Raw genomic sequence first — 21,665 nt, forward strand, 5'->3', positions numbered from 1 at the left:
CTTTGTGTACATTTCAAATCTTGAAGTTGAAGGCCATCTTTGTGTGTGTACACTTTAGATCAAATGGATGATCCGTTCTCAATCTGGTCTCATTTATCTCACCAAGTTTGTTTATATTGCTTTAAAAGCTGTTGATCAAATTATCTACAGACCCTTGATGGCCATTTTCTGTTGATCGATTAAAGCATTTGTTGATGCAGTAGATTTTATATGTATGTTGCCAATTCTTTCTGTAACTACAAGTGAACCTCAAAACAGAAAACACAGTAACTGAGAAGTAATTATTTCACTTTTAAGCAAATATAATATAATAAATAAGTGATACAGTTTTGTAATGAAATGAATACTTAACAAATTACTCTCAATCATTGTCTACTTATAGGTTACAATGACATACTGCTGATTCCAGCTGGTGCAACAAATATTTATGTTGAAGAAGTTACAGCATCTAATAACTACATTGGTAAGTGTGCAAATGAAAATGTAAATATTTTAAGTCATTTATTTCATCTTTCTTTCTTTTCCTTCCTTCCTCCCTCCCTCCTTTCTTTCTTTCTTTCTTTCATACTTCACATGTATTCTTTTGTACAAATAAAATATAGATCTTAAAAAGGATATAAAAAGTCGTTCATTTATTAGGCTATAACTTACATAGCTTATTTACTAATAGACCCTTGTCAGATTAGGATTAGCATTCGAGTGAGCAAAACAGTTGTCTGATTGAGCCATAGAAAAAGTTTGTCTGGACAAAAGAATGATTACTTAATGGTTCCACTGATAACTTGATAGCACTAATGCTAGAACCTAGGGTTGAATTGTGGGTGGCAAGTTGTGCAATGAGAGTGTTGCATAACGGTGAAGTCCTTGAAGAGGCGCTTGTTACAAAAGAGTAAAACTTTAACTTGCTTTAAGATGCTGGTATTCCAAGTTTGATCATCAAGGAATATTTCATGGTCTGCAGATGTTTTTTTAATTTTGTGTTTATTTCATCATCTCAGCTGTGAAGAATGCAACTGGATATTATTACTTGAATGGTGACTGGAGGGTAGACCATCCCAAGTCTTTCCAAGCGGCAGGAACCACTATCCACTATGCCAGAAAACCACAATCATTTCCAGCACCAGAGATCATCAGAGCATTGGGACCAACAACAGAACCTCTGTACATTGTGGTAAGTACATTGTATACTTATTGTGTGATTGTTCACACTAAGTACACACACACACACACACACACACACACACACACACACACACACACACACACACACACACACACACACACACACACATGCACTGATGTATGCAAGCACACATATGTACGTACAATATGCACTTTAAGCACACTTGCTTGCAAATCCACAACCACAAATAACAAATGCACACACACATGCATGCCCAGTCACACACACACAGACAGACAGACAGACAGACACAGACACTATTCACTCACCAAACAGAATCTTCAATTGTTAGGACATTACATATGTATTTACTTGGTATGAATCACAGTTTTATCTTCTGACTGGTGAAAATGAAGGCATAATCTTCCTCCATGCCAACCAAATTAAAGACATCATTCATGTTTTTACTTGTAACATTCCCAATCATTCAACTTCCAGTACATATTGTTTTACAAATGCCTATTTCATCATATATGACTGTCAAAGACAATATATTCAGAAATAGTATTTTCTGTCAAATGTTGTGCAGTACTGTAGCAAAAATACAAAAGTTCCAACTGGACCAGTTTTCATATGCAGTTTGCATTTATGTATTGAGCAGTCTCACTTAGGAATTTACTGTGGCAGTGCTAATGATGAACTAGTTTATAAGGTACGTCGTGACGGGGCGCCCTCACACACATCGGTTAACCCCTTTCACAGCAGGCCGGTGAGGGTGGAACGACATGACGTATCTTACAGGCTAATGGTGAACATGCTTCAGTGTGTTGGCATATCAACAATAGTTGTATAATGAAACAGTGTTGTGTTGTTTGTTTATCTTCTCGTTTGTTCCTGAAAAACTTATAATGGGTGTCCATTGTATGCATGAATTCACAACGCATATTTCCCATAAAATCTTGTGGTCTTCATCAGTATGCTAGTAAAAGAACAAAAAATTACCGTGTGAAGTGGGAGTGTAATATACTCCCTCTGTTAAATCTATTTTCATGTGTCATAAAGTTTTATGACTGGATTGTATGAATGGTGCATGTCTTTCAATAGGATGCCAACATGGTTGTCTAACGAATCAAAGTCAAAATCCCTCAATCAGCACAAAATGTTGTTCATCCAATCAGTGAACCCCCACTAAACAGTTTATACTATAAGTACATTGTAGCTTTCTGACCATACCGGTATTTGGACATTACATAACTGCCCCAATAAACACTAACTTTATGAGGGACTGTATTATTGGTTAGAATTTTGTGATTGATTAACAAAGTGATAATGTTAATGACTGTGTACCGGTGGCTGTGGATGAATTTTAAAATGCATCTCATGCATCTCAGGACTTCTAGAGTAATGAGTTTGACTATACTGTGAGGGGAGGTGTAAATCGTAATGATACCGTATAAGAACTAAAGTAGTCATTTGATGGACAGATACATGCTGTATAGAAGTACTGCAGTATTTTAATTTCATTCCTGCCCCACACAATGGATATTGTCTGTTCTAAGGAGGTATGGATATGAAAGGGGCTTATTTTATTATTTGGAGCGCTTTACTTGAATACTAGTCAATTATTTATTATATCTAAAAATAACCAGTTACTTTAAACTGAGGATGCTTATCAAATAAATGATATATACTGTTATTTTAGCATTAAACTATCACAATTTTTAAGATATTAAGACATATACCTTATGCATGTTTTCTTGAAGGTGTGAATCACTGAGAATAATGAACATCTATGTTCTGCTATTTGCATATCTGCTGACTCCCATTAGACAATACACGTCCATATCCTAGACTTCCACTTAACAGTGAATGAGGAACAAGTTTCAAGTCAGTGTTTTTCAGATGTCATATGTTTGTGATCTGAAATATCGATATGACTCCTCAGAACCCTAAGTTTATGCAAATAACTTTTAATTGTTATTTCCTGTAGTGGTGTTCCCCTTTTTAAATACAAATAGTCATTCTGAAGTGTAATTATTTCTTTTATATAGTTACTTGTCCAAGAAGATAACCCCGGCATCAAATATGAATACTCAATTCCTTTCGGAGTCAGTAATCCAACACCAGATACCTATTCCTGGATATTTGGATCCTTTGGAGAATGTAGTCAGGAATGCGGTGGAGGTAGGTCGAACTTTTTGACATTCAGTTGATCACTTCGAAAACTTTTATCTCTGTTTTCAACCACTGTAGAAACAGTTTGAACTGGCATTTCTTGTGAGTCATTACATAGTAAGAGATAGGGGAACATCAAATTATGGTGTGTCACTAGAAATTGTGGGAGTCAGTGGTGTATCAAATTGGCTTAGAGGGCACACCCATAGGGGCTGTTATTTTTTTATTACATGCCAAATGAATTTTTGTATGGTGGGAATTGTGCGATGAGTTTTGTATTTATGATTCAAGTTTGATTACCAAAATTTGACAGTATCTTTTAGAAGTCTTAATTTGGATAAGTACACTTTCTTGTATATTGCCCATGGGCAATATAAGTTTAACTTGCTTGGCATGTATCTGGGATTTTCCTCTCTAAGACAATGGGACCATTGCATGATTGTATAGTTCTCCTTATATCGGGTACTTTTTCATTGCAAGTCTTCCAATATATTGGACAGGTGTGTTTTCAACCATTATTAACTTCATGAATGAAATAACACAAATGGAACATCAAATATTACACTGTTTCCTTCTTGTCGTTAGGTTACCAGATTAGAAGTGTGTCCTGTGCAAGAAGTAATGATTATGAGGTAGTAGCTGATTACCTATGTGATTCCTCACTAAAACCAACATACAACAGATCCTGTAATGGTCAGCCATGCTCTGCTAAGTAAGTATATATGCAGTAGACCATATCATCAGCTGTATCAATACACTGTGTTCCATGTGTTTGTGAACAGAACTTCAGGTGGTTTTACGTATGTTTTGTATATACATACTGTATATTATCTTGCTAAATTTCAAAACACTTAATAGTTAAATTTGGACAACAATAGTACTGAAAGTTGTCACTTGCAAAGAATTAACTTGCTCTCATATCTATATGAGAGGATAAATATTGGCCTAGGAAAATATGTGAATTCATCGAAATTCATCCTGTGTTACAACCTTCCAGTAGTGTACTGTTAGGTAACTCAACTACTACAAATGACTTAACATCATGTTGATGACATCTGAGTGATTCAGATAAAAGCTATGTAGTCACTTCAAAATTAGATTCCACAAATATAGTTTTTATCACTATTACTATATATTATAAAGTAGTTCAATATTCTACAAATATAATATACTGTTACCATTTCACTCGTAGATGGTTTATTGGGGAGTGGAGTCCATGTTCTCATAGTTGTGGAGACCATGGTACACAGGTTCGTTTGGTGTACTGTGAGCAAATCATCCAGGGATCTACTAAAGCTGCTGTAGAAGATACATACTGTAGTGCCCTAGAAGGAGCTAAACCTGAATATGCAAGACATTGTAATGAAGGTGTGGCATGTCCAACTTGGCAAGTACAGGCATGGTCAAAGGTAGGCCAATCATAAATGTTAATATCATCCGCTTTGTAATTTAAACTAGCCTTTTGCAATGTTACTGGTTTTCTCATTAGCTGAAAAGAAGCAAGGTGAAATAGAAGCTATTGGAAGTCATGAAAGAAATGCACGTTCATGTGTTTGTTCATGAATATAAAAAAAAAAACTATTTAAAGGGGCAATGTTACAATACATTGTGTTGTTTTATATATTAACTATCTGACAGGCATAGAAAGTACCAGGTATTGAATCCCATGTCCTTACACTAGAGTGTTATCTTATCAGTAGAGACATAAGGTTTATCTCCCTCCACTATCTATGGGTTTACATACTTCTAGGATAATTCGATCTAGCTCTGCCAAGCAACTGTTTGTCATACATAATTGGAACTACAGTAATGATTGTAATACATTGCAGGTACCATAAACTTTCCTTTCTCTTGTGCTGTAGTAGTGTCATTTGATAGGAGTATATTACTGTGTCACTGTGTTGAAAAATTCACCACAGAGTGAAAAATTGAGCACATAATCAAACCTGTTCACTGTAGTACAGATCTTATACTGAATGTAAAACCTCTAAGGATACTCTATAGACTAAATAGAGGAAGACTGTACAACTTCCTTCCTCTGTGGTTTCACACTTAGTATTTAATCTGCTGACCAGCCTTGTCAGCCAAAGATGTCTCTATGGGCTAAATAGTTTACTGGTTACAAATAGAGGAGTTGGTGAGTGAAATATTACCACAAAATGTTCCTGGTTAACCATGTAGGCACTTGAAATATTGGCTATTATATGCTTCAAGTAAATAAGGGTGGTCTTGGAAATTTGTGGTTCTGAATATCTTAGAGTATGTTGCTAGCTATGGTACATTTCCTCTGTAACCATGAGGTATAACTAAAAATAGAGTTTTGATGCACTCAGAAGTCAAGATAGGTCCAATGGCCAATTTAAAATTGAAAATGAGCATGTTCAGATACTAAGGACTGTGGAATATATTTGTAGTTGGTTCCCAGTAACAAAGTATCTGGGGTGATCGGAGGGGAAAGCCCTTCTGTAAGTGTAAGAGTCTGGTTAATGAAGACTACTAGGTAATTTTCCGCTACCAACAATGTAAAAGATTGTTTATAATATTGAATGATTCATGTTTATTCATGGTATGATACCACATAACCCAAAATACACCATTCAAGATGGCTGGTTGACAAGCTGCCAATTGTTTTGTATACTGGTATGCTATTTCACTGAGGACACACATTGTGTCTGACTGTCAAATAAATTACAACCTATTGAAATACATAAAAAAATTATTCATTTTTGATACACAGTGTTCAAAGTCATGTGGTCCAGGTAAACAAACCAGAGTTGTGAGTTGTGGAACTGATGTTCGTACTGTATCAAATGATGAATGTGATTCCAGTGATGAACCACACCCAGAAAAAGACTGTAATCTTGGACCTTGTGAAGGAGTTGAATGGATGGTATCAGATTGGAGCCAGGTAATTGTATACTTTACATGTAGTGTCTATTATTTGTTGTGATGATAATTTTAATATCTCCAAAATGAGAACACCAATTTGAATTGCCACTTGCACTTTACCCAGTTATACTCATACATATTGGAGAATTAATTCTGGAAATATACCTGGAGGAAAAATATATTACAGAATGATTTGATTTAAGAAAGAATCAAATACCTTTATTAGAATTACTTTTTCAGATGAAAATAATACAGCCATTGATGGTACTCCATTAGTGTGTGTGACACAATGTGTGTAGTGTATACTCTTAAACAGTGCTCTGCCCACAACAGTGTTTTTTTTTTACTTTCTTAAAAAGATGGAGTGGAATTTTGTGTTCCAAGTTGAATACTTTGAATGATCAGTTGATGTATAAAATCTTTGACTCTTTAGGGACAATCACACAATGTCTCACAAGCTCAATAAATGAACTTTGTTTATTTAAGACAAAATCCCGTCCCCTCCTCCCAAATAAACATTCACAAATGTGACATTGATGCATTTATATATGAGGTAAACCATGATGAAAATTGTAATGGTCCTACCACTACGATTGATGCAATGTAAAAAACATGATGATAAACACATTAAAATACTACTGTAAACCCAGCACTGTATATCAAATTAGAAGTCAATTTAATGAACTTATCAACATCTCAGTAGTAAATACAGAACTTGATATCATTGAAGGCATGAAAGTTTTTGAAATTTGGTTAGAAGTGTGCAATGCAAGTTCAACAATTGCATTGACGCCACACTCCCCCTCCCCTAAACAAACTAAGTTTGTTTATTGAGCTTTATCTTGTGTGACATTGTGTGAATGTCCTCTTAGATTCCTCATAACAAACTTCAAAGCACTTGCTAGACTAGTCAAAAATATACACTTTTAGAAAATAAAAGATTATGTCACATTGTATCATTAGTGTTCTCAAGACTGTGGTCGTGGCATGGTATCACGTCAGGTCTACTGCTCCACCCAGTCAGGAACAATCTACCCAGATGGGAGATGTGATGACAATAGGAAACCTAAAGTTATAGAGGAATGCATATCCAACAGGGCGTGTCCACCTATGTGGCATGCATCGGCATGGAGTGAGGTGAGCAATATGCACTTTGCAGGGGTGCTGGTATATGGCCAGAATTAGATTTAGGTATTTGCTTAGAGTCATATTTGTCATCAAATTGTTCAAATAATAGAGAAGATATAAATGATGACAGATGAACAATTTCAAATGTGTAACTGTGGCCATGAGTAGAACTGTACAGGTTGATGTGCTGCTGTAATTTTTGAATTATTCACTGTGTGGCATTTTTGTGTCACAAGTATTCAAGTAACGTGTGCCATGGAGTACAGTCTCAGACAGTAGTGGTGTGCGTGTTGCTGTAGGAGGATTCGAATAATGACTAACTTTGTCACATTTTTCTGTGACAGTGTTCCAGTAACTGTGGCAACGGAGTACAGACCAGAACTGTGGTATGTGCTGCAATGATAGGATTTGAATTACAAACCCTGGCTAATGATGAGTGTGATGCTGAAACAAAACCTGAAGCAAGCAAGTTGTGTGAAAATGACCCCTGCACTGCTATGTGGTTTTCTGGACCCTGGACAAAGGTATATTAACTACTGAACAATTCAGTACTCATTATGTTGTAATTACTTGTCAGACCTTCTGTTATGCATGATGTATTGTATTTGTAAGTATACCTGTGGTCACCACTAGGGATTTGATTTACCTCTATCATTAGCTGCAGTTACTAATTAAAGGAAAAAACAAGGTAGATAATGATCAGACAAAAGTAATCACTGAAAGATAATGAAGACCCAAGACTTATTATGCACAACCATTGTTTTATTGGTTTCTAAGCCCACCCACTCCTATGGACTGAAGTACTATACAGCAATTGAAAGTAATCTCAGAATGGGTATCCCACATAGTGAGTAATTAAAAGAAAACAAAAATACAGATTGAGCTAAGGTATGCCTTGCAGATAGTCCAAGAAAGAAATCTGAATTTGTTGAAATTTAGGTGTGAGAAACTAATAATAGTCTAGACCAAATCAAGAGAGATGAGAAAAAGAGTATAAACAAAAATAACAATGCTGCCAACTGCACCACGAAGTTGTGATTGATGGTGTGTGAATTAGCCTGTGGTGATGTCTGAGTCTGTTGATAAAAATGTACCTGATAAGTCATGGTCCAAAGAGAAACTGTGGACTTACATACCGGTAATTGCATGTCTGTCACAAGCAGGATCTGCAAATCTCAATGAAATACATGTATTATATAGCTGACTGTTGAATTTGTGAAATAACTCAGTTTAGTGAAATGTGTGTTTTGAGATTATTTCAATCTGCCTCTATTGAATATCTGGACATCTTTGTCATAAAAGAGATAGGACTTTAAGAATATACCGTACAGTAGATTTGTTGTTTTACGGTATTTTCTCTTCTGTGTTGTGTAGATTTTTAGCGAGCCAAGTCAAATTGCCCATTTAGGATAAATACAGCTGAGAATTGACTTATCAAGGCAATGGACAGAAATGACAAGAGGGCTTGGCACCTTTATTACTGTGTTAAGGGGAACACTACAAGATTAGGTGAACTTACAGTTCAAAATTTAATGTAACTTGAATTCAATATGCAAAATATTACTTGAACTTAGTTAGTATTGAGATTCTCAGAAATATTTGAAACCTTAGAAATTGTGTGGCTACTTAGAATTCATCACACTTATGTAGGTCAAATAATTTAAATGATGTATTCAGAACCTCAGTAATTGTAGATTCTCCTATCTGTTCTGACAGTGTACACAGACATGTGGTGGTGGTCTGCGTTCCAGGGAAGTGATGTGTTTCCACAATGGTGAAGCATCAGTGTCTGAATGTAACTCTGGTAACCGACCAGTCAGCAGAGAAGGATGCAATTCCCAGGAATGTGAAGAAGGTTTGTTGACGTTCTATAGATTATTTCGAGGCAGAATATCATTTTAAATGATCAAATGTGTACTCAGAAGTGATTTGATTCAGAGCAGATGACTGACTCAGAGTGGGATGTTATTAAGATTTTTTTGATAGATTACTTCAAGGCACAATACAGTATACTAGTCCAATTCCTCATCCTGTATTCAGTCAGTATCAGCTACAGACACCTGGAGAAAGTATTGTCTTACTTGTAATCGCTGTACTTCCACATTCGTGTAATATTTGTCAATGAGGTTTGCTAGACGAGTACGTCTCAAATATCATGATAGCTTTAAAACAATCATACATAACAAAGCAATTTTTTTGAGGTGTTCAGCAAATTTAATACTCATCACTGAAGTGAAGTGAATTTTAAAAAGTGAAGTATGGTAGTTAAGTTTAATATAGGAATGAAAATTGGCAGTAGAAAACTGAAATGTAGTTGTGCACTTAGTCCAGTATTTTACAGTAATTTGTACAGTGACAGTGTTTTAGAGTGATTACTACAATGGTCACATTTTATTTTATTACTTAGTGGCACATACATTTTGATTTAACTGTAGACAAGTTCTAATTAAGACACACAGATGACACTGCGTCATGTTGAAGGTTGTCATTTTTATCAAGTTCAAATTCATTGATAGGCTTTTGCTGTTATCAAGGTTTTCATTGCAACATGCATATAGTTCTTACATTGTTAGAAGTCAATTTTGAGGGGATGAATGTTGTAACCTTATCAGGTCCTAGTTCTGGTTTTGGTAGTGAGTGTACCAGTTGTTGGCGTAGTGGGTAAGGAAAGAGAACCAGAGTTGTAGAGTACACTCAAAATACTACATTCATTATTGCTGCAAGAGCAAGACTAAAAGTTACAAGCCAAGGATAATGAGTAACCCAACCCATACTTAATATTCATGAACAAGCTCATGAATAGTAATGACATTGCATAGGCAGGGCACATGTTGAATTGTAGTTCTCGCATACCTTTGTCTAGGATCCCATCTCATTTCATTGTTTTAAATCATTGGAGTGTATATTGAAACTGTGTGAAAACTATTAAAAACACTTATTTACCAGAACAGCTAAAGTTTGAATTGTCTTGAATTGAAGTGTATGTCACAGAGGAAAGGTGTATTATTTGTTTATTAACCTTATTAATTGTTTGTTTTGCACATATAACCTTATTAAAAATACTTACTAAATGTTCATGTGACTTTCCAGTAGATAAACCTCAATTGTCAAAACAATAGAAATCACCAATTTTTTCCCAGATTTTTCTTAAAATACACTTACTACTACCATATCATTCCTCAATATTTTTTTCCATTCAGCCAGAAAATGCTCATAACCAACGAGTGGTCACTACTCATCTTCAACTCATTGTACATGGTCATTTGTATTTTTCTTGGCTGAGTGAAGGAAAAATATAAGGAATGGAATATAATCCAGGCACAAATCTTTCCAATGTAAACATCGTCAGTATAAAATGGTCTACATGTTAAATACTGCTTAAAATATTGTCTATAATACCATGCATTGCACTTTTTATAGTGGCACAAAAGTTCAGTTTGTTTCTGCCAAGTACATGTAAGAAAATATTGTAGAGAATATTGTAAAATTAGTCAAATTATGATGTGAGAGATGCAAAAAGTAAAAGAGTTTGCACATTGTAATGTACATGTCATCACAGTGTGTGTGTGTGCAGTAACCTGCAGTAAAAAGTTCAAATACTTGCACATCATTAAATGATGTGGAATTCTTTATTTTTCACAAGTACAGTAGTTACTCGTTGTGCCAAACATCTATTTTCACTAATTCTAAAAATTATACATGCTGAGAATCTCTTGTGGTTTCTCATGGATTTTTCACAATGTGGGAAAAAGGCCAGTTGAAACGGAAAACAATTACTGGGTGAAAATAAAGTATTCCATTATGATCTATAATTCTAACTCTGTTTGTTACTAACTTTTGTGTTTTCTGACAGTCCCTGATCCAGTATTTGTAGAAAATCCAGCTGAACCACTACAAATAGACTGTCGTAACTCTGATTTTGGTTGCTGTGCTGATGGGTTCAGTATCCCAAATGGACCATTCCAGGAAGGATGTCCCAAAGTTAACTACAGGTAGGAAATTAATAGATATGTTTGGAAAACAACAAAAATGGGAGGCATTAGTGCCAGCAAACTTTACTAAGATCTTGAAGTCCTCAAAGTCAAAGTGTTCTTAGTTGCAGTTCAGTAGATATACTACATTTTAAGATTCTTTACTAAAATGACACAAGCTGACGTTATATTATTTTACTCATTGCAAGTGAAAATACTTACATAAAACCCGGAACCTGTTCTCACATAATGTTAATATCAATGCATAGTTACCCTCTGTGACATTACAATTGTCTTCTGGCATTGTTAGAAGAGTTGATTGCATACTAAGGATTTATATTTGTTAAACATTCTGATAAATTACATTTATACGTTATATCTAACCAGGTTTGAATTCAGCCAATTGCAAGTGATGGTTAAAATCCTGTTTTACCCGACTTGTAGATTTTTGTTTACAAACAAATACTCCTCTGGTAGAAAGACAATTTATTATTCTTCCTTAAGTAGAATACTGGGTGTACCTTTTAATTATTCAGCAAAAAATTCCTCCCCAAAATAAAAATGTATAAACTCAGCTTCAACCCCTTTCTCAACACATGTGACCTGATAATTAGTTTACTGCTGTTTCAATTTATATTTGTGATGATAGTAAGTGCTTTTGTGAAGGACTGTAATTATGTAATCTCTGTATGAATTTATCAGTTATTTGACTCAGATTCGTCACCAAAATTATTGTACTAGGTTGGAAATCTATATTTACACTTAGTTCTATTACTGTGATTTATCCTTCTATATGATACTGTATTTCCCAAACCTTAACCAAGAATACTGATTGATAGAATACATCAATAATGTAAAATATCTGCATTCTCCTTGAACCATAATCAAATATTTTACTATCTTGCTATTGATGTTGTTTATATACCACATTAATATATAGTACTAGAGAGAGAGAGAGAGAGAGAGAGAGAGAGAGAGAGAGAGAGAGAGAGAGAAAGAGTGTGAGAGAGAGAGACGATATCGAATAGAGAGAGAGAGAGAGAGAGAGAGAGAGAGAGAGAGAGAGAGAGAGAGAGAGAGAGAGAGAGAGAGAGAGAGAGAGAGAGAGAGAGAGAGAGTGAGTGAGTGAGTGAGAGAGGGACGATATCGAATTGAGAGATGGTGTACACATCAAACTTGTGAGATTCAGAATAACAGATTACCAAGTTATATTTAGCAACTTGAAATTTGTGTCTGTAATTTGTCCTTATTTGTAAGTGAAAATAGCTCTTTAAAAATTGCCAATAAAACATTAACGTTACAAAGTACAAGTCAATAGTAACTATGTTTCCTGTCTGTCAGATCCATTGCACTGATTTTCGTATTTTATCTTGCTTCAAATTCAAGAAGTTCTATTTTATCTAGAAGCCTCTATACAGAGAAAATTGAATGAAAGAGACTAATGCCATTAGTTAACACAATGTGAAACTATTGAAATATCAAATCTAATAGTAATCTTGCTATGAACTTGGATTTTTTTCCAGAGATTGTGCAGAAAGTAGATATGGCTGTTGTGAGGATGGTGAAACACCAGCAAGTGGACCTGATTATGAAGGATGTGAGGAACAAAAGAATGTTAATCCTTGTAGTAAGTTACGCTTTGGTTGCTGTGATGATGGAAAGACTCCTGCTCTTGGGCGCAATGGAGCTGGATGTCCAGGCAGTAACACTGTGGTGAACTGTCAGGAGACTCTGTATGGCTGCTGTCCCAATGGTATTGACCCAGCTAAAGGCCTTGAATATCATGGATGTGTCTCAGAAGAAAGTAAACAAGGTAAATGTGATCAGTAAATGGTCATGGGTATCACATATGTATTTGTTTGTGATTACTTTGTGATTACTTTGGCAAACATATTATTGACAAATGTAGATATTAATTTATTTAATTTTTTTTTAAAAATTACTTCAGAATTTTTGTTGCGTTAATAAGAGATAGGATTCCACTAAAATGCTATTTCTAGTATTACACTAAGTGTAGACACAAACTTAAAGTATTGTTGTTGCATGTGATAGATTACACAAGTGGTTGATACCTTGGCATTAGTTTGCTTCTCAGTAAGTCTGTGTGTACTTTGTATGTGTATTTAGTAAACTGACTTTAGCTGAAAATTGGGTCTCAGTAATGGTATGAATGATACTACTAGTAACAATGCATTATGTTGACCTGAAAGTGTCTTTATTTGCTTTCATTGTTTCTTATATATGTGGTATCTTCATCTACAGAAATCTGTAGTCTTGCAAGGAAATCAGGACCATGTAGAGCTTTTATAACAAAGTGGTATTTTGATCAGAAATATGGACGATGTACAAGATTCTGGTATGGTGGTTGTGAAGGCAATAAGAACAGATTTGATACAGAAGATGATTGTATTGCTTCCTGTATGGATGCTGAACCAGATCCCCCACAAGAAGGTCAGAGTTCACTATTCTTAGACTTCAATGTATACTTAATGTTGGGGTATCATAAAAACAAAAGATTGTATGTTTTGGCCACAAGGAGTGCTATTTGAGAAAGTGAGTCATGACTGAAGTGTATTGTAGCCTAGTTTCAAAAGTTGTCATTTCCCAGTAGTACATGTATTTCACTGAAAAGTCGATGGCATTCAGGAGAAAAAAGATTGTATGTTTTAAAAGAATTTCATTCAGAAGTTAATGGCATCCATAAAAACAAAAGATTTGATGGTTTTGCCAATGGGAGTGCTGTTTAATCATAGGGTCTATGGTTTAATGCAGAAGTGAGTCATGATACTTGGTTGGTTGGTTGGTTGGTTGGTTGGTTGATTGATTGATTGATTGATTGATTGATTGATTGATTGATTGATTGATTGATTGATTGGTTGGTTGATTGGTTGACTGATAATTGCAATGTTGCAAACATTAATTACATTTCCTTTTACTGATAAATTTTGTAAATTTCCTACAGACATCTGTGACCTGTCATATGAAGTAGGACCTTGCAAAGGACAGATACCCAGCTTTTATTTTGATCGTGAAGCTGATGATAATCATGGTGAATGTAGAATGTTTATGTATGGTGGCTGCAGAGGCAACAAAAACAGATTCCGTGACAAGAGTTCATGTGAACATATATGTGGTACATTCACCAGAGGTATGTAGTTAGGAATTTTGTACTGAATGTTTTATGAGCTGTAACATTTGATGAAAATCAAGCCAGTACAGAAAGTACAAAGTCATGATCTAAATATGCCTCTCTTTCTTTTTTCAGACCCTTGTTCACTTCCAAAGGACACTGGCAATTGTGAAAATTCCCTCCAGAGATTTTACTTCGACCAGCAAACACAGACTTGCAGAGAGTTCATATACACTGGCTGTCTGGGCAACCAGAACAGATTCATAGACAAGGCATCATGTGAACTGCAGTGTGATGTTGTGCATGAATCTGACTCCTCTAGGTCAGAATTAGATATTTGCACACAGCCCAAGGTGGTTGGTCCATGCAGGGCTCAAATTCCCAAGTACTTCTACAACTCTGTTAGCAAACAGTGTGAGCAGTTTGCGTATGGAGGCTGTAATGGAAATGGTAACAGATTTGATAAGCTGGAAGATTGTGAAAATGCCTGTCAAGGTAGCGTAACTAATCAGTGATTGTCTTGTTGTTGTTGTTGTTGTTGTTGTTGTTGTTGTTGTTGTTGTTGTTGTCCTCATTAAATTGTGTTAGGATCAGCAGAACTAGTGTTGTAGCTCTTTATCAGAGACACCAATGTTGGTTATACTACATGGTATAAGTTATCACTTTCACTTTCAGTGAAATATTGTGTAAGAAGGTGTGAAATGCTGGTCATGGTTTCAAGAATTGTACATGTTACTTATTCCTGGTTTAAAAGTCAGAAAATACTAGTCATGAGTAGTAAACTCCTGAAATATTGATTTCAAAGTGTGGATTGGGCATGATACAGAAGGAATGTTGTGTCCATAAAACATACATAATACAGTTACATTGACACATATTTACATATGCACTCATGCTTGTGCATGCACACAGACAAACACAGACACACGCACATGCACACACACACACACACACACACACACACACACTGCAGTATACAACACACATTGTATACACAGGCTAAATTACATTGTCATGCTGTTTGTTCATTTTCTGTTTTAGCTATGATAAAATGCAAGCATGCCACTTTCTATTTTTTTCACTTCATTTGTGTTTATTTTAAATGATATCTTTAACATAATGAACTATATGCTTGCAAGTTTGTCTTTATATTTGCATGTTGGTTTACTTGAATTGCAGCTGTTTTATCTTGCTCTTTAAATTTTCTTTATAAATAGACCCTTCAATTGCAAACCCTACACCTGCTGATTTCTCAACTCCACCACCCACCTCTGCTGAATTTCAACCTAGCAAACCTTCCATTGATGACTTTCCTTCCACATTTGCTGAAACTACAATTGGTAAACCCACTGAGGGTGAACCTTCCACATTTGCCGAATCTACATCCTTTAGACCTACAGTAGAGGAACAAATAGTACTTACTGCAGCCCCAAGGATTTTCCGCAAACCCATTATCAGGCCCATTAGGCCTGTAGTGCAACTAAAGCCAGACACAGTGTGTAAATTGCCAAAGGAATCAGGTCTATGCAAGGCTTTCTTCCGGCGGTGGTACTTTGACATTGCTCAAGGAGTTTGTAAGAAATTCATCTATGGTGGGTGTGGTGGCAATGCCAATCAGTTCAGAAGGGAAGAAACATGCTTAGCCACCTGTGGACATCTCAGTGGTAAAGAGTTTATTGAAGGTTAGAAATGTGCTGTGCGGTAAATCTATAAATCATATGTTGCACTAGCACTGGACTAATCAATTCATTGAATGTTTTAGTGTCGCACTATATATTTCACTTCCCACAGTATTTTTAAGTAAGAATGTCCATATAGCATAGCACCAGTCACCCTACAGAATGTTTTTGAAAGTCAAAAAAGTTCACATAGTACTGGTACTGCACTATCCACTTCCCAGAATGTTCTGAAAGTCAACAAAGTTCACATAGTACTTCCACTGCACTATCCACTTCCCAGAATGTTCTGAAAGTCAACAAAGTTCACATACATGTAGCACTGGCACTGCACTATCCACTTCCCAGAATGTTCTGAAAGTCAACAAAGTTCATATTGCACTATCCACTTCCACTGCATTCACTTCCCAGAATGCCCTGAAAGTCAACAAAGTTCACATAGTACTGGCACTGCACTATCCACTTCCCAGAATGTTCTGAAAGTCAACAAAGTTCACATAGCACTGGCTGCACTATCCACTTCCCAGAATGCCCTGAAAGTCAACAAAGTTCACATAGCACTGGCTGCACTATCCACTTCCCAGAATGTTCTGAAAGTCAACAAAGTTCACATACATGTAGCACTGGCACTGCACTATCCACTTCCGAGAATGTTCTGAAAGTCAACAAAGTTCACATAGTACTTCCACTGCACTATCCACTTCCCAGAATGTTCTGAAAGTCAACAAAGTTCACATAGTACTTCCACTGCACTATCCACTTCCCAGAATGTTCTGAAAGTCAACAAAGTTCACATAGTACTTCCACTGCACTATCCACTTCCCAGAATGTTCTGAAAGTCAACAAAGTTCACATACATGTAGCACTGGCACTGCACTATCCACTTCCCAGAATGTTCTGAAAGTCAACAAAGTTCACATAGTACTGGCACTGCACTATCCACTTCCCAGAATGTTCTGAAAGTCAACAAAGTTCACATAGTACTTCCACTGCACTATCCACTTCCCAAAATGTTCTGAAAGTCAACAAAGTTCACATAGCACTGGCTGCACTATCCACTTCCCAGAATGTTCTGAAAGTCAACAAAGTTCACATAGTACTTCCACTGCACTATCCACTTCCCAGAATGTTCTGAAAGTCAACAAAGTTCACATAGTACTGGTACTGCACTATCCACTTCCCAGAATGTTCTGAAAGTCAACAATGTTCACATAGTACTAGCACTGCACTTCTCGCTTTCCAGAATGATCAAAAAGTCAATAAAGTCCATATTGTACTGGCATTTCACTTTTCGTCACTTCACAGAATGTTCTGAAATTCAACAAAGTTCATATTGCACTGGCACCACACTATCCACTTCCACTGCATCCACTTCCCAGAATGTCCTGAAAGTCAACAAAGTTCTCATAGTACTGGCACTGCACTATCCACTTCCCAGAATGTCCTGAAAGTCAACAAAGTTCTCATAGTACTGGCACTGCACTATCCACTTCCACTGCACTATCCACTTCGCAGAATGTCCTGAAATTCAACAAAGTACATTTTGCACTTGCACTGCATTATGCAGTTCCATGTGACTTCCCAAAAATGTTTTGAAAGTCAAGAATATCCATCCATTTGTATTGTATGTTACTGAAAATCAAGATCAATATTCAATTTCAACGAGCAACTAATAAACCAACCACTTTCTGGAATGTTTGAAGTTAGTATTGCACCATCCCTTGCATTTGCAGAATGTGTTTGAATGTCAAGAAAGCTGTGGCAAGCCATCAAATTCAACATTATAGCCACTTCACAGACACAGAGTACTTGAAGAAAGTTGATATTGCACCATCACTGCACAAGCCCTTTTATATGCACTGTGTTCAAACACCAACAAATTAAATATTGCACCATCACTGCTGTGTTTGGAAGCCAACAAATTCAATATTTCATTCGTATTGCACCACACCACACAACACCAACAACCACTTTCCAGAATGTTTTTGAAATGCAAGAAAATCATTACTGTGTTGTCTCTGCACCAAGTCTTTCATCCACAAAATGTTTTGTAAAAAAGTTCATTAGTATTTTTGCTAAGGGCTGGGAACCCTAATAACAGGAAGGGGGGAATCTGGTACCACTGGCATAGTTTCCCATGTATTTTACCATAATATTTGTGGGGAACCCTGGTGAAATGAGAGGGGGAAGTCAGGTAGATGTAATACCTATTTACCGCCCTTAACAAAAACACTGTTCATGTTACATATTATCTTGCACAAGCCACATCCCAGTGTGTGATTGAAAGTCAATGTTACTGTTGCACCAGCACTAGACCAGAATTTATATTTTTAATAATGCTTCCACTAGAGTGCTTTGGAAAGGCAAGAAGTGTCATCAAGGCTCACTGTTGACAATTATGCACCAATTATGTACCACTAAAACTATCATTAGCACAGATACTGCACTTCCATGACTTATATTACAGCTCATTCTATCGTGTTTTGTTTGACCTGAACTCTTAATCTTCTCAATGCATGAATTTACTAATCAATGTTTAGTATACCAAGTAACAATTACTGCTACCATTGCTCATCATGAATTAAAACTTCTGACATAATCTCTTCAAAGTTGATTTTTGTTTGTTACAGCCAGGCTTGTGAAGAGTGTCACTCTCATTTCTATTCATTCATTGATTTCATCATCACAATCTGTATTTTATGTTTTATTCGAATTAACCATTTCTGGGTTTTGTTCAATTTTTGACCAATTGACTAATTCTGAAAACTTTACAAATCAACTAGACCAATTCTGTATTGGAGACAATTTTATTGATATGTGTATCATCTTACAATTCTTATGGTTTTTAATTCCATAACTATGTAAAATGCAGTAAATTATCAGGTTACTGCATCGATAAAGAAACTTGGAAAAAAACAGTTAAACGTAGTTATTATTTTCAATGTTGAAATCAACATAAAACAAGTTGAGTGGCACTACAATAATATTGTAATATGTTTGCTAAAAATGACCTTTTCTGTGCTACTGTGTATTCTACCACATTTTCATTCTTTTCCCCATATTGTTGCTTGTAAATAGAAACCACACTAGCTGAAACAACAGTAGCACAGCTCACAACTGCTGCAAAAATCACCACAGTCATACCCACTACTACCATAACAACAATACCCACCACAGATGTTAGAACAACCGAATTCTCAGATGAAACAACTATAGTACCCACAAATGCTAAAACTAGCCAACACACATCAAGTGCTACAACTACCCAACACACATCAAGTGCTACAACTACCCAACACACTTCAAGTGCTACAACTAGCCAACACACATCAAGTGCTACAACTACCCAACACATATCAACTGCTGCTACAGCTGCTAAATTCATAACCACCGAGCCAACATATACTTACACTTCTGTTCCTGAAACCACCAAATCAGAAGCAATATGCAGCCAGCCATTAGATGCAGGCCCCTGTGAAGGTTTTATGGAGAGGTGGTATTTCAATCAAGAACTCGGAAAATGTACTGAGTTCTTTTATGGTGGTTGTGTAGGGAATGCTAATAGGTTCTTGACAATGGAGGACTGTGAAGAAGTGTGTGGATCTCATGAAGGTTAGGATAAACAATAGTTCTCAATACATCATTATATTGAAATTGAACACACTGGATCTCTTGACACATTACAAACCATGCAGAATATGAAGGCAGTTAGCATGGTTTCTTTACATAAAATCCCATATTTTTCAGTGATGCATCATACATTACACATTATCTGCAAATATGCAAACTTTGTACCTTTGATTCATTGCGAGTCTGCTCTATAAAATATTCTTTTTTTCTTAGCTTGTGACAACATTTCTTAAATTGTTAAAAAATTAAATGATAATTTGGCAGTATCTTTTTGTGTATATGTGCAATTCCCGGATAATTATGCTTTACACTTGTAACCTTTATTCTTACCGCCAAGTTGACAAATTCCTTTTTTTTGGTATGCTTAAAATGTGCTTCATTCTTGTACTTGCATAATTTGCATGCTGCTCAAAGTTATATTGTGCTATTTCTTCTTTTCATGCTTGGATAAATGCAGCTTTCACAAACACTGAAACACTATCTGTGGAGCTCAGAACTTCAGGTTCCTATGAGCTCACAACAACCAAAGAACCTATGAAACACGTTTGCAGCTTGTCCAGAGATTCAGGACCATGCGACAATTACACTTTACAATGGTATTATGACAAAGAAGTGAGCGTATGTACAGAATTTTACTACGGTGGCTGTGCAGGCAATGAGAATAGGTTTGCTACGAAGATACTCTGTGAAGATGCTTGTGAATCTTATACTCCTAAAGAACCTAGCAAAGGTAGTGAAAAAATGGTTGAATTCAGATGGACTTTAAAAAATAAAAAAAAATAATGAAATTCAAATTTGAACATATGTTGTGGAATGTCAAGACATATAATAATTACATATTGTTTTGTTAAATAACAATATTCCTGATAGAAGCAGTGAGAAGTACACTTTGAAAACATTTATGGCTATAGTCTGTATAACATGTCATGCCAACCCCTGATCAGCCTCTCAACCAATTCATTTGGCTGATAAGGTTGCACGATATTACACATCTTGCAGACTTAGTCTAGACTAATACATGACATATATCATGTTATATCCAAACATCAGTTCCACTAAAATCTTGCTCTTTTTTACAACAAAAAGCAAACATTCCCGAAGCAGTGTATGTTCTGGAGGTCTTCATAGCAGTTGAATTTAACCAAACTTATTGTTGAGATTGTTGTGTTTGATATTTGACTAAAGATACTGTTTCCATCAACAATGTATTGTCAGTGGTTACTGCAGAGTGGACGTTGGTCTGTATATATTTTATGAGGTACAAATAGGGGTCAAAAACAAATACTTGCGGACCAAGTTGCTTGCAAGATCTAGCATTTTGTAAAGTACTAGATGCGATAACTTGTCCTGCAAAATTAATGTCTTTTGGTGTTTTTTTTACCTCTAATAGTTACCTGGTTGTGAAGTATACCACTTTGAAATCATTATTGAAAAAAATGGTTTTGAAAACACTTTGAATTCCTTCAAGTGTAATTTTGAAGCAGATCCTATCTTATTTCCAGAAATTTGTTTGTATTTCTATGTAAAATTTTAATCTCATAAAATTTAATGTAATTCCATGTCCGTTACTCTGTCTTTGGTATATCTTTGGTCTTGTATAATGGGGACAGTTTTTATTTCATTATTATTATCTCTTTTTTTCATGTTAGTTGTCTTACTTTTCTATATGATGCTCATTTAATTCATCTTTTAAAATGTCTGTTTCTTTTCATTTTCCCTTTTTTTTCTCTCCTCACATTTATAATTTGCAGAAAAACCATTTATACTACCCACTCAAACAGCAGAAGTTTGCAGCTTGCCACGAGACCCCGGCCCATGCGCTTCTTACAATTTAAGGTGGCACTTTAACAACAACACAGGAGTTTGTGAAGAATTCTACTATGGTGGCTGTGATGGAAATGCCAATAGATTTGTCAGAGAGGATGAGTGCTTAGCTGCTTGCC

General features: G+C 35.8%; 1 protein-coding gene across 2 annotated transcripts in view; it reads left to right on the forward strand.

Annotated features, from left to right (window-relative positions):
- LOC144449161 (papilin-like) overlaps nt 1–21,665 on the forward strand; it is a 55,761-nt gene that overhangs the window by 14,596 nt on the left and 19,500 nt on the right. The window contains exons 7-21 of one of the 2 annotated variants that reach the window (XM_078139641.1): nt 383–463; nt 999–1,171; nt 3,175–3,307; nt 3,884–4,010; nt 4,491–4,707; nt 6,036–6,206; nt 7,151–7,324; nt 7,660–7,839; nt 9,032–9,170; nt 11,169–11,307; nt 12,810–13,099; nt 13,549–13,737; nt 14,249–14,434; nt 14,552–14,916; nt 15,903–16,098. In XM_078139641.1, the coding sequence (XP_077995767.1) occupies nt 383–463; nt 999–1,171; nt 3,175–3,307; nt 3,884–4,010; nt 4,491–4,707; nt 6,036–6,206; nt 7,151–7,324; nt 7,660–7,839; nt 9,032–9,170; nt 11,169–11,307; nt 12,810–13,099; nt 13,549–13,737; nt 14,249–14,434; nt 14,552–14,916; nt 15,903–16,098 (2,760 nt within the window). The remainder of the gene's footprint in view (nt 1–382; nt 464–998; nt 1,172–3,174; nt 3,308–3,883; nt 4,011–4,490; nt 4,708–6,035; nt 6,207–7,150; nt 7,325–7,659; nt 7,840–9,031; nt 9,171–11,168; nt 11,308–12,809; nt 13,100–13,548; nt 13,738–14,248; nt 14,435–14,551; nt 14,917–15,902; nt 16,099–21,665) is intronic. The other variant, XM_078139650.1, reaches the window with a different exon arrangement.

The sequence above is a fragment of the Glandiceps talaboti genome, chromosome 2, assembly GCF_964340395.1.
Source record: "Glandiceps talaboti chromosome 2, keGlaTala1.1, whole genome shotgun sequence".
Taxonomy (NCBI): domain Eukaryota; kingdom Metazoa; phylum Hemichordata; class Enteropneusta; family Spengelidae; genus Glandiceps; species Glandiceps talaboti.